General features: G+C 39.1%; 1 protein-coding gene across 7 annotated transcripts in view; it reads right to left on the reverse strand.

Moving 5' to 3' along the window:
• Positions 1-14,109, reverse strand: part of fryl (furry homolog, like) — an 82,512-nt gene that overhangs the window by 57,682 nt on the left and 10,721 nt on the right. For 4 of the 7 annotated variants that reach the window (XM_079474816.1, XM_079474817.1, XM_079474815.1 and 1 more), the window contains exon 1: positions 4,543-5,219. The exons of 1 other annotated variant lie outside the window; for it this stretch is intronic. In XM_079474816.1, coding sequence (XP_079330942.1) covers positions 4,543-4,762 — 220 coding nt within the window. In that variant the 5' untranslated portion in view covers positions 4,763-5,219. Of the gene's footprint in view, positions 1-4,542; positions 5,221-14,109 lie in introns of those variants that run through there. 2 more of the 7 variants (XR_013787661.1, XM_079474814.1) reach the window with 2 other exon arrangements.

Below are 14,109 nucleotides of genomic sequence, written 5' to 3' on the forward strand. Positions count from 1 at the left end.
ATTAGACATCAGAACAGACAGTACAGTGGCCATATCCTTCCTCTTCCTGAATGGGGTGTGTTCTGCGCTCGGCTACATATAGAATAAGACAGAACAAACATAACACCCTTCAAAACACCACTAATATTAACAAGTGATCTGAGAGCCCATCAGAACATCACTATATAACTTGCCGAGCAGGGCAGGTCTTTCTGATTGTCTGTAAATCTGCCTTGCAGCTGAAGAAACAGGTTGAGCTGGGGACGGGCGCTTCCCCTCAGTGTCAACACTGAGTCAATATCCATTCAGAAACAAATCAAAGCAAATAACTAGATATATGACTCCAGAGCTCCAGGGAATTATTACAAAGTCAACAATAAAAATCAAAGAGTCATTTGTTTATTTTGCTTGCTTACTTCAAGGGAAAAATAGCTTCCAATAATTACAATATTTTGATGATATTTCAAAAATAATATTCCGAAATGGAGAATATAGTGACAGGCAGTAGCCAGCAGCTTTGCTGATAAACTTGGTGTATCTTGCTACTTTAAGAGAACATACAATTCTAGTTTTGCTTATTTGTCACAGACATTCTGGATGCATTTTTGAGTGACTTGGCCAACACTGGGATATGGATGTTTACACAGACACGGAATGAGCGTGTCCTGGCAAGAACCTTTAAAACACGAATTACCGACACACAAAACTCATCAATTTGGGGCGAGCGAGGTGTGGTCCGGGTGCAGTTTAAACACCCACAAACATAGCTTGACTTGAATCTTCGAAGGATACAGAACTCGACGGATGCAATACTCCTCATCTGGCTGTGCTCTTTTCTGTCATGTTTGAATGTGTGGTGGCCAATTTGCTTTTTGAATGAAGTCACTTTCAGGGGATCACACACCCTTCACTGCATGCCTGCTTGCTACTTACAACGAAGAGTGGTCATAGCTGCATCAACCCAACATGAGGCACAAAAGTGCTCATTTTACCCTATATGACCCTGCATCACTATCCCAGTATGACTCACGAGCTTGACAACAAACAGCAGACTCCAACGGCAGAGTCTTCCTCCTCAGCCATAACAAACCAAGAGTCTATCTTTCAGTCAAGTCTATGTCCAGTCAAGGCTCAACTATTGACATTGCCCTTTCAATATCTTTCTCTAATCAGACATTACAAATAAAACAATATTGAATTCATCCATCAAGAACTGACTGCATAGTAAAAAGTTTTAACTTATAGTTGGAGGGGTTGAACAATAAGACTTCAAGTAAATAATGCTTCAAGTAAAATTAAATTGGTTTTACAAGGCATTTCAATTAATTCTTTTAAATATTGATCTGTGGCGATTTGCTGGACCTAACAAAAAATGAATAATTCCATTCAATTTAAATTCATAATAGTTCACTTTAAAATTGTATGACAATTCACTCACCCACGTGTCATACTAGCCATTCGTGTGTATATTTATTCTGTCAAAAACAAATTGAGGCTTTTGAGGAAAGCTTTCCAGGGTTCTTATCAATGTAATGGACTTAAACGGGGGGCTGTTGGTTAAGGTCGAACTTAAAATGATCAAAGTTTAATTTTAAAGTGAACAATTCCTTTCAACAAAGAACACTGCTAAATTTATTTTTACGTAAGGGATTATCCACAGCTAGCCGTGCGTTAAAGGGTTTTAATGCATGAGGGAAAGACCCACCTGACGCGTTAGTATAACCCAGATTATTCCCAAAAATCCTTTCTTATTCAAAAAGACTGTGCAGTTCTTTTGCATTCACTTAAACTTATAGTTCACCCAAAAATGAAAACTACATTATCATTTAATCATCTTCTTGTCATGTCCAACCTGTATGACTTTCTTTCTTCAGCAGAACACAAAAGGTATTCTTAAGAATATTGGTAACAAACAACATCAGTCCCCTTTGACTTCTATTGTATGCACACAAAACCAAATGCAAGTGAATGGGTGCCAGTTAACAACATTCTTCAAAATATCTTCTATTATATTCTGCGAAAGAAAGGCAAACAGGTTTGAAATGACATGAGGGCGAGTTAACGATGACAGAATTTGTATTTTTGGATGAGCTATCACTTTAAGTACTGTACATAGTATCTGTAAGATTATTACATATGACAAAGAAAATTACCGGTGGAAATGCATCTCTATATAAAAACACACAAATTTCTGCTCAGATTGTGATATGAGATCTTGCCCACTAGTCAGTAAAGTTGCCAGGTGCGCTTCAGAGTCAACACCCTAAAAAGGCAGTGAGAATTAAACACCGGCATCTAGGGAGTTGATGAAAACTCTTCCTAAGGTTATCTGTAAATATTTACAGCTAAAAACAAGACTTTATTTTCCTCTGGTCTCCAGTTGTAGCTTTTTGATAGGTCCTTGACTTGAGCTTCAGTATTTCTGTTGACTGATGTTAAGTTAGACTCTAATGAAACCAGGGTCCCCACTCTGAGCCAAAGGTAAAACTTCACTGACTTTCACTAACTAAAACGTTGAATTTCCATGACCTATAATAAATGGAAAACCAGGCCGCTGTTGTGCTGAGTACTGAGCAGACAAGGACGAAAACGAAGGAATACATTTTTAATTTAAATCAAAATAAAGAATTTAAAGTTTGACCAGACAAATGACAAATACAACACAACAAATAGCCTCAAATGTTAATATTAAAATGTTACCTCAATTGTAAAGAAACTAAATCCTTTAAGCAACTATTTTCCAGAAATAAATATTTAATTTTACAATTGGCATCACGAAATACAAACAATTCGTATATAACAATTACCCAGTTCTGACTGCCAATTTCAGTCTTAACAGTTTTTTTGCAGTTTTTTCTTTTGGCAGTTTAATACCCAGATTGCACAGGTGTGTCTGTATGAAACATTCTTAATCATAAACACCTTAAAGACCACTGAGATTACATATAAACATCTAGAAGATATGTAAATGCAGTCAACAAATAGATTGTGCCTGCCAGATGTTTGTGTGTACTATTACGGTCGACATTCATATTGTTTCATTAAATAGCTTGATACTTTGTGCGAATCTTTCTCATGCCGGGGGTTTTAAAGTGACAAACAAAAATCCCTGATATTACATGACTTTAAAAATAAATATATAAAATTCACTGACTTCAATGTCTGCAATAGAACATTTAAAATTCTGTGCTATTCCAGAGATGTCATGACCCTTGGGAACTAGGGCTGTGCAATATGGACAAAATAATCACATTGCGATTTTTATAAGGAATATTGCAATTGCGATTTTGGTAATTGTTTTACTTTTTCAAGCATGTACCATTCTAAATGTACCAGAAGTGCATAACAAAACATTCCACAATGGAATAATTTAGTATTAACAGTAATACAATTTTAAATAAATGTCTTTAAAACAGACAACATAAAATAACTTCTGGTTAACTTACCTAAATTCCTAAAATAAACTTGTCACAAAAGTGTGATCTTCGGGATAGTATGCTGTTTGCAAGCATCGACTTTTCATTTCAAAGTTTTCATTAATATAATGCAACGTTAAGCTCATATACGGCTCCATCGTTCTGCTGGACCACATATTTGTGGTATTGGCGTATTTACCTGCTTGAGTTCGCATTCAACGCCTGCCTTACAGTTCTCATACATTTCGGGAATAATAACTCGTGTGAAATGAGTGCGCGAGGGCAGCTGGTATATTTTGTCGAGTGTTTGTATTAATCTTCGGAAACCGTCTTTACTGACAATGTACGCAGGCATCATGTCTTTGCAAATGTGATAGGAGATCGCTTCGGTAAATTTCTTTGTGGCGTTTTGAGCCTTTCTCATAAGGCGTTACGCCTGCAAATGCTTCAACAATGGATACTTGTTCAGCCTGGCTTTGTTGTGTGCTTTTGTTAGGTTCGACAGACTTTGTTGACATGCATTGATCATATCGTTTTTTTTATGCCGCTGTTTTAAGTGTTGGAAGAGGTTTGTTGTATTGCCCCGATTCGTTGCAATAATCATTTCACAGGTCTTGCAGATTAGCTTGCTCTCTGACACATCTTTTCTCCTAAATCCAAAAGACTCCCATACGACTGATGTTGAATTTCTTTTTGACAGCAAATCATTTTTATTCTGACCTGCATCCATATTTTATATCGATTCCTCCCGTTCGCCTATTCTGTTCTTGTCCCTCTCAGCTTTTGTCGTATTTTGCGTATTTTGCGCAGTTCGCAGAGTGAGCTCTGATAGGTTAACATCTTAAACATGCGCACAACACAGTTTTAGTATTCTGAGTTATAAATTAATTAATAAAATCGCAGCTTTGTGCGGTTTAGAAATCGCATGTGCTCAAATCGCAATTTTTTTGCGATTGCGATTAATTGCACAGCCCTATTGGGAACCCTGTAATACATATGCTTCTTTTCTCTAGCCTTACATCAGAGCCCAACGACCATCGGAATAAGGTGCAAGCATACACCTTAAACACACACCTCCTAAACAAACAGTCGTCTCTCCACTATTCTTCACAAGATGTTTATATTTCAATCCGTCTGCAGTCAGTACCTTTGCCACGGTGTCGTTGAAGCCGTACGACCGGACGCCCAGTCGGGGTGGTTGCATCTTGCTCCTCTTTATTGACCTGTGGGACAGGCTGCATCCCCAAACGTTTGATCCTCAGCAAGCGAGGGCCCGTATCCCGCAACCACACTCCCCCCGCGTCCGTCGCCGGCATGCCGTTGTCCCCTGAGATGGCCGTGGGAACGAGGCTCTTGAGGAATTCCATGTTTGCGCTGTGACACTTTCAGTCCAGGCGCCTGTGCAGGCGCAAAGTGACCGCTCCACCACCCACCATCACCTCTCAAGAATCAGTCTCGTCTGTAACCGGACAGATGAGCGACTCCTCCACCCAGGCAAAACCACGGACTGACTTCACCACAAGTTCCTCTTTGTTGTGTCAGAGTTATTAGTAGACAGTGAACCAAGAATAAAAAAGATAAAGTTCATATGATCTGTCACAGTGAGCTCTTCAGTCGTGGTGTGGTAATGTCGCCTTTAAGATCCGAGGAGATGAATTCAGCCGTTCTCTGATGGAATGAAGCACCTGTAGATCCAAAGTTCTCTGAGTACTATTCCACCTGTTTGTTTACTACATGCTCCTCAGAAACGTATCCAAATGTTGTTATCTCCTTTAGCTTTAACCACGACAAAACACCAACTTACTACCTGTCTGTTCATGCAAGATGTGGTGATTTGATGACAGTGGGCGGAGCTTTTCAGGTTGAGTGCAAAGCGTTATCGGGGCTGAGCATGGACGTGTCCAACAGGAGATAACGTACGCACCAGAGAGTGCCCAATCAAAACACAGCTGCTAGTAACTACACCCAGACTTTCATGCTTAGAAAAGTGGGAGGGAGAAAGGCTCATCCATCAGTGATGGCGAGGGAGTATATAACAAAAAGTAAGAAGGGGTGGCGTCTTCAGCATGCTGCCACGCTCTGATAAGTTTTATCAGGCAATAAACTAGAGATACTCCTCACACTCTTCCCACCACACACAACATTGCAGGCTATGACACACAAAATATGAACTCTAACTTCCCCTCTATTTTTCTTCAAAAACCCCAAAGACCAAAAATAACGTAATGTTGTCGAACAGACTATTAAAAGAAAAACATGTCTCTGACCTAAGTAGACTTAAGTTCTGGTTTCACTTCCACTTTGAAGTAAGGCGGTGGGAGAATTAGTTTGTGGCATGTTTGTCCTGTTTGACAGCTCACTGAATCAACAATACAGAATCAAAGTGCATTCAAGAATACACGCTCAAAACTAAATTTGCCACGTGGATAAGGTCACAGCAGTTTAATATATTAAATATTATTAAATATATATTAAATATAAAAAGTTTTCAAGGTATCTGGACAAAATACAAAGGTGTCCTATGGTAAACTGATGGAAATTTTCTCTGTTTTGCATGAAGCAGGTCTTTCTGTGCTGACTCACTGAAACATATTCAAATGAAGCGTTTGCTTTCGCTGACAGTGGACATCGTAATAATGGCACAAACTCCCACAACCTTCATTCGATATACTGCATTACCATTAGGGTATTGTTTGATCGTTTCCATTTTTATCGATTCCATGTTTCGATTCCATAGTTGAAGTAAAACATTTGGATTTCAACCTTTAGGGCGGGGTAAAAATATAGATTCTCCGATTTGAATCTATCTTCAATTCAACGGAACAATATCGACTTGGGGATCTTAACGCAGGTGCCTCAGATAATTTTATTCCGTATTTTGCCTCTCGTCCAGGGGATGGTGCCATTACACGAGTTTAATTTAGAAATCTGTTTTATTTAATAAAAATTTCACGTTGTTCATGAATTTCAAGTTGCTTATGATTTCACTGTTGCACATTTACAATGTTTTGTTGCTCAAAGTAAAAGTAAAACGTAATTCAAAACAATTCTGTGTTCTGTACTATTAACGTGAATGTGTATTTCATTTATTTAGCCGAGCGGGTGGTTTCAGTAATCTGCGTATATATTTCAAGAGTACCTATTACGAGATCATGTAAATAACATTTCATGCTCTGTGTAATGTTGCCGTGTGTGAATGCAAGCAGTCTGCCAAGTTGTAAAGCCGAAGATGAATGAATAACAAAGTTATTGGCTTAGAAAAAAATGTAAGTCACTTAATATAGTCCCCGCCTACATTTTGCTAGAACTACATTTTGCGAGAACTTCACTCTTCCCCCCCAAGACACTGTAGCTCGTGAGTCTCATTCACGGTAGACCAATCACAGCAGACTAGACCATCTGACCAATCAGATTGTCAGGTGTTGATTTCAAAGAAGAGACGCAGTGAATTTTTCATTGAACGTTCGTGAATTTGCTAGACACATCACCCATGAATGGCCCAATTTAAATAACCAAACTTGAATACTTTATTACGGTTTAACAACTACCACAAAAGCATCTCTAACCTCACTTCACCATCTTTTTCTTTATTGACAAACCAGTGCTTTTTCCAAAACATCATTGTCTATACGGAAGGAATTTATGTAATAAAGGTTAAATAGCAAGAGCCCAACTAAAGCAAACTATGATCACAATAATGGTGGTTTAATAAATTTCAACATAAATTGCGGGTGCAAAAGTGATATCCATTCTATGCAACTATAGAGTACACCTGGACATCAATATCAGCTGTTCAGAAGACGTCATAAAAACGTTCATTCTTGCTCCTAACGTCATAAACGACATAGAAAAGACGTCTTTTAGACATGCCTTTGTTTGCAGGGTGGTATTCATTTTCGGGTGGGTGCTCCTAACTCTTGAAGTTGGGAGTGATAACTATAGATATGGTGCTACCAAAGAAAAAAATTGAGAGCGCTGTTCTCTATTTATTTGCTTAAATATTATGTGTGCAATTTACCACTGCATGCTATTCAGTTGTTAAAGAAGTCTAAACTTTGCAGTTGGTATAAATCTGAAATATACCCTATAAAACCCCAATATATATCATTTATGATCATACCGCCCAGCACCATTTCATTCTTAACATTTCATTTCTGAATTGGAATTGATTTTTGATTCCCAACACTAATTACAATTGATAAAACTTGACAACAGTACCTCAAACAATAACAAAAAAAAGTACTAAGCAGTACCATTGTAATGCCAATGCGATGAAACCTTAAGGGGTAAGGTGTTCCATGAAACACAAAGATATTTTTAAAAAATGTCTTCGTGCTTTTGTGTCCATTCCGTGGAATTCAATAGGGGGCAATGTTGTTTGGTTACCAAGATTCTTCAAAATATATTTTGTGTTCTGCAGAAGCAGCAAAAGGACAGCAAGGCAGTTTTTGTTGCTGTACGACAATTTGGCGTCCACAGCACCACCTGCAAGAGGAAATGACCTCAGCAACATACAGACAGAACAGTTACCACTGTGGCCCAACATAACTTCATTCAAGACCCAGAAGCGCATACTGTACATAGAGCGACAGAATGGAAAAGTGAACAAGTGATTCACAGGAAACGCACACACCCTTAGACTCTGTGTGAACATGTCAGACCAACCATGATAGAGTTTCAGTTCCTCCAGTGTGAGAAAACTAAATATATGTGGGCCAAAATAATCTACAGCGTGCTACTTATTACCATGTTAATACAGTTAGATAGAAATTAGATTTAGTGTCCAACCAAGAACATTACATAAGTCTTAAGAAACAAGGAAATGAGAATAATAAGTTCAGACTGAGACGTGTGTGTGTGTGTGTGTGTGTGTGTGTGTGTGTGTGTGTGTATACATCAAACCTCTTTACAAGCCTGCCCTCTAGGGGTGCCTAAAAGCTATTTTAACAAACCACCGGACAAGGTGCCACAACACTAGATGCACAATGGGTTCAAGATAAACATCCCCATCTACCACAGCAAATCCACACGTACACAATTATATTACCCCAAAATAGTAAACAAAATGGATTTTACAACATTATGTAATAGCAGAATGTGATCCGACATGTCTGAGCTAACCACAGAGAACGATATAGCCATTATTAGATAATGGCACATTCCTCTGAAAATGTATTGACTTGCTTTTTTTAAATTTCACTTCTCTGTCAGACACACCTGACTGTTTTGTATCTGATGATCTGAAACGGCACAAACCATGACCTCAGCCCTTACTTACATTTAGCTTCTAGTTTCCAGATTAAAGCAATTTAAAGATCTGTGTGTATGATTTAAAAACAAAAATAAAAAACAGTTTCAAGTATGTCATGTCATCTACATTTTAAAGGATAAGTAAAGGAACTGGAAAAAAGACAACATGAGGAAGACAAAAATAAACAAAGGTAAAAAAATAAATGTTTTTCCTCTTTGTATCAATATATGCACGGTACAGCCATAAAGATATAATATGGTTAAGGTTTGGGGCTATGCCTTCCTGTCAGGCACAAAGTGACACCTTCCAACAACAAGGCCTCCTTGTCCACAGGTGGAATGCGGGTCGTTCTGTCAGTATCTGTAACCATCCTTCCCTGGTGCACCCGATCTGATCTCACATCACACATTTTTAACACTTTGTGTGAAAGTATATGAAAGCATGTTTGTTTTGTCTGGATTCTGGAAAGCAGAAAGAACGTGTTGCATGAGAAAGAGCCTTTGTTTAAACAGTGAGAAAATAATATTTGCATAATCTTTCATCACATATTTTATACACTTCTCTGCATATAAAACCACTTTATTATAGCCATAAAAAAGAACGTTAAAGGGATAATTCACCGCTCCCAAAAAACACTCTCAATAGTCAGATCTTTTTATCGCCGCCTGTGGTTCGCCGATAGAAAAATAGTATTGAGGGGCAGGGCATTTTACGTATTAATCTACGACAAGCTGGATCTTGTGGAAAAAAAAACAGAAGCTAATGTGGCTAGAAAATGCCAATGCGTGACTGATATAAGCATTATATCAGAGTGTGAGTTCAGTGCAGCTGACAACATTGTTACTTCCCACCGCAACCTGTGTTGTATTTAAAGGTCATTTTGGGGAATATCTATTGATGGAAAGGCAATATAATATGTCTTTAGAGGTGTATAAAGAGCGTGTTCTGTCAGGCATCGTAGTGTTTCGAAAGGAAGCGGAGGGGTGGAGTGACCGGTTGGTTGTAACTCACAACATTGCCGCTAAATATTACTGACTGGACCTTTAATGGTTGACAAGTGGTAAGAGTATGTGAGTAAGAGTGAGTGAGTAAGAGTGAGTGTCAATGTTGAGTAAGAGTAAGAGTGAGTAAGAGTAAGAGTGAGTAAGAGTAAGCGTGAGTAAGAGTGAGTAAGAGAGAGTAAGCGTGAGTGAGTAAGCGTGAGTGAGTAAGCGTGAGTGAGTAAGCGTGAGTGAGTAAGAGTGAGTGAGCGTGAGTGAGTAAGCGTGAGTGAGTAAGCGTGAGTGAGTAAGCGTGAGTGAGTAAGTAAGAGTGAGTAAGCGTGAGTGAGTAAGCGTGAGTGAGTAAGTAAGAGTGAGTAAGAGTGAGTGAGTAAGCGTGAGTGAGTAAGCGTGAGTGAGTAAGCGTGAGTGAGTGAGTAAGAGTGAGTGAGTAAGAGTGAGTGAGTGAGTGAGTGTCAATGTTGAGTAAGAGTAAGAGTGAGTAAGAGTAAGAGTAAGAGTGAGTAAGAGTAAGAGTGAGTAAGCGTGAGTGAGTAAGCGTGAGTGAGTAAGCGTGAGTGAGTAAGCGTGAGTGAGTAAGCGTGACTGAGTAAGAGTGAGTGAGTAAGCGTGAGTGAGTAAGCGTGAGTGAGTAAGAGTGAGTGAGTGAGTGTCAATGTTGATTAAGAGTAAGAGTGAGTAAGAGTGAGTGAGTGAGTGTCAATGTTGAGTAAGAGTAAGAGTGAGTAAGAGTAAGAGTGAGTAAGAGTAAGAGTGAGTAAGCGTGAGTGAGTAAGCGTGAGTGAGTAAGCGTGAGTGAGTAAGCGTGAGTGAGTAAACGTGAGTGAGTGAGTAAGAGTGAGTGAGTAAGAGTGAGTGAGTAAGAGTGAGTGAGTAAGAGTGAGTGAGTAAGAGTGAGTGAGTGAGTGAGTAAGAGTGAGTGAGTAAGAGTGAGTGAGTAAGAGTCAGTGAGTGAGTAAGAGTGAGTGTGTGAATAAGAGTGAGTGTGTTAGTGAGTGAGTGAGTGAGTGAGTGAGTGAGTGAGTAAGAGTGAGTGAGTAAGAGTGAGTGTGTGAATAAGAGTGAGTGTGTGAGTAAGAGTGAGTGTGTGAGTAAGAGTGAGTGTGTGAGTAAGAGTGAGTGTGTGAATAAGAGTGAGTGTGTGAGTAAGAGTGAGTGTGTGAGTAAGAGTGAGTGTGTGAATAAGAGTGAGTGTGTGAGTAAGAGTGAGTGTGTGAGTAAGAGTGAGTGTGTGAATAAGAGTGAGTGTGTGAATAAGAGTGAGTGTGTTAGTGAGTGAGTGAGTGAGTGAGTGAGTGAGTGAGTGAGTGAGTGAGTGAGTGAGTGAGTGAGTGAGTGAGTGAGTGAGTGAGTGAGTGAGTGAGTGAGTGAGTGAGTGAGAAGTAGAAAGGGATAGTGAGAGATGTAAAGCCCCCAACTGAAATCAGCACAGGAATGTCAGAGGGGAAGCAGAAGGAACAATGCTTAACACGGCTTTCGTACAGCAACACAAAGACCTGCATGGGCAAAACAGGAAAACCAGCTCACATATTAAACAGAGAACGAAACTGGTCCCATGCTCGGATATCAAAACACTGAATGATTCAGGATCGGTTCTCCAACAGAACAATGATGCCGTCTACCGTATTGAGTCCTACCATTGTATCGTCACACATCTCCGCCCGCCATCTATTTTCTTAGGAAATGGTCATTTGCTCAAATACTGGTTCATTTCAGACTGTTCCTGATTCATACTTCCTGTCTTGCATAGCCCTGGTTTTTCACAGGATGTTGTGTTTAACAGTCAGAAATGCTCACAACCCTATCTAAAGATCTTTTGCATATTTAGTGTATTAACAATGTGCCCTGTCATAGTTAGATCGCTTTTCACCGTACTATTGGTGTTAGGATTGATTTTTTTCAAGAGACAGAGCTGTCATCAGTTGAGAAATAAATACTGTGTATGAGGTCAAGGGCTGAACTTGTTCGACTGGCACATCCCTTCAACTTGAAAGTGTTCAGCACATATAGTGGAAAGGTCAAAGTCAATATTGAAAACTACTTATTTTCAGGTTTAAATTACATTTTGGATCACGATTACAGAAATGGGAAAAGTACAATTGTAAAATGTCCCTAAAATGAACAAGAAATACAGCAAAAGATTACCATTCGAAAGCAAACGTCCACACGCTGTTCCCACACAATGCATTCCTCTTCACAGGGTCTTTAGTCAACACACTAAACAAACTCAACTCATTCACCTCACTGGCTGACTCAGGGCTAATGTGTTGTAGAAACAGCCCACTCAGTTTCTGTGGATCTATCACACAGAGGTCTTACATTTAAACTTGCACCAGCCTGCCATTCTGAATGGAACTGAAGAGATATTAGAGGCTAATCCTTTTATACAAATACATATTTTGCATCATGTCCCCCTTATCGCTAACTTTATAATAAATAACATATTATTCAAATGATGCGATGTAAATTTGTCTATATTTAAATCAGTATGTGCAGAAAGTGTCATCAATCTGCTTGCTTGAACACTGGTTTCAACACTTGAAGCCTTGAGACACTTTTCCCATGAGACAAGACGAGACACGAGACTGGGTTCACGAGAACGAGACAAGATTTTCAGACTTTTTAAAGAAATCCTCAATGATAAAATATATAGGGAATCATTTTTCTTTAATTCACCTTAAAACACAAAATGCGAAAATGTATACCTATTTTAATGAATTATATTATGCAGTGATAAACAATATGTAAATACTGCAAAATGTTTTGTCACAAACTCAACTGACAGGCAGTAATTGCACTAAAAATATGCAAAGTGAAAATGTAAGAGACAGATAATCTGTTTTTGAAGAGGTTTGCCTGTGAATGTATTTAAAATAACGTAATCTGAAATTGCAATTGCTGTACCGTAGTAGTGGTACAGTCAGCTCTGCTGCTGATCGGCCGTGTGCTGCTGTCGCATCACGGACCCTAATTATTATAATTTTCCTAATCTTATTAACATCTCTTGTTTGTTATCAACAAACCGACACAATCTAGGCCTAGTAAACCAAAACAGACAGTTGACAAGAAAAACCTGTAATTGCTTGCTATAAAGTGATTCATTTCTGAATCTTATTACCTCTCCGGTTCATGGGTCACCACACTACCCGGGTTCAAAACCTCCAGATGTTAATGGGAGCAACCAAAGCCTCAACCTTCAGGCAACAACCATCAATGCTAGACGCTCACGTACCTGACGTCTACAGAACCTCTGCAATGTGAGACCAAACATGTAGATCATGCAGAGATACACGTTCCAGCTCTTTACACAACGCGGGACCTTGTGCACAGAGTCAAGCAGCAGTGTCTTTTTATGAAGAAATTAGTATAGGGCTATGATGTAACATTCATTCTGCAATTCTGATTTTACACAACACAGTTCTGCTCGACTCAAGTCAGCAACTCAGCATCCACAAAACCCCCAGTGTGGGGGGGGAAGCACATGCCGTTCAAACTCTGCTGTGGAGTAATCCAGGTTCAGTTATGCCTTTCATCCCCCTTTATTTTATTCACATTTTGTGATGTCACTGCCTTATCTTAAACTCCTTTAAATAAATACAAATTACATTAAACTACACTCCATGCACAATAATGACAAAACTAAAAAACTGATTTGTGAGAACTTATAAGTACACTGAAATAAGTATAATGCACAAGTATTACTACCCTTTTCTGGGACACTTGAAATTTAGCTCAGAAGCATTAGTTTTGCTTGTTGATGTTTCTACACTTCAAGTGAACCACCAGATCTCTTACTTGAGCTGACCTCCTGTCCAAATTTAGCCATTGATGGAGAAGGGTCTTTGTTAGAGTGGTGACCAAGAAGCTGATGATCACTCTGGTTGAGCTCCATGATCATATTTGGAGATGGGAGAAACTTACAGAAGGACAAACATTGCTGCAACATTATCGCCAGACTCAAGCCTTTGCTCAGTGAAGACACATGAAAACATGAAATATGCAAAAACGAATCTTTCAAACTGTCAGAAACAAGATTGTCTGGTCTGATGAATCTCAGTTTCATGCATCATGTCTGGAGAAAACCAGGCACTGCTCAACACCTGTACAATACCATCTCAACAGTAAAGTGTGGTGGAAACAGCATCATGATGAGGGAGGGGGGGTTCAGCTGCAGGGACTGGTCAGAGTCATTTGTCAGAGTAGAAGAAAAGCTCAACGGTACAAAATACAGAGATAATGATCATGAAAACCTAGCCCAGTACATTCAGAACATCGGATATGGCAGAAAGTTTCATTCTCCAACATGACAATGATCCTAAGCACACAGCTAAAACAATGCAAGAGTGTCTTATAAACCTTAAAATGTCTGCCTACAGATGATCTCCATCCAACCTGACAGAGTTTTATGAGATCTGAGGAGAAGAATGGCAAAAAACAGCTAAATCCAAATGAGTAAAACTTG

This window comes from Barbatula barbatula (genome assembly GCF_947034865.1).
Source record: "Barbatula barbatula genome assembly, chromosome: 15".
Classification (NCBI taxonomy): Eukaryota; Metazoa; Chordata; class Actinopteri; order Cypriniformes; family Nemacheilidae; genus Barbatula; species Barbatula barbatula.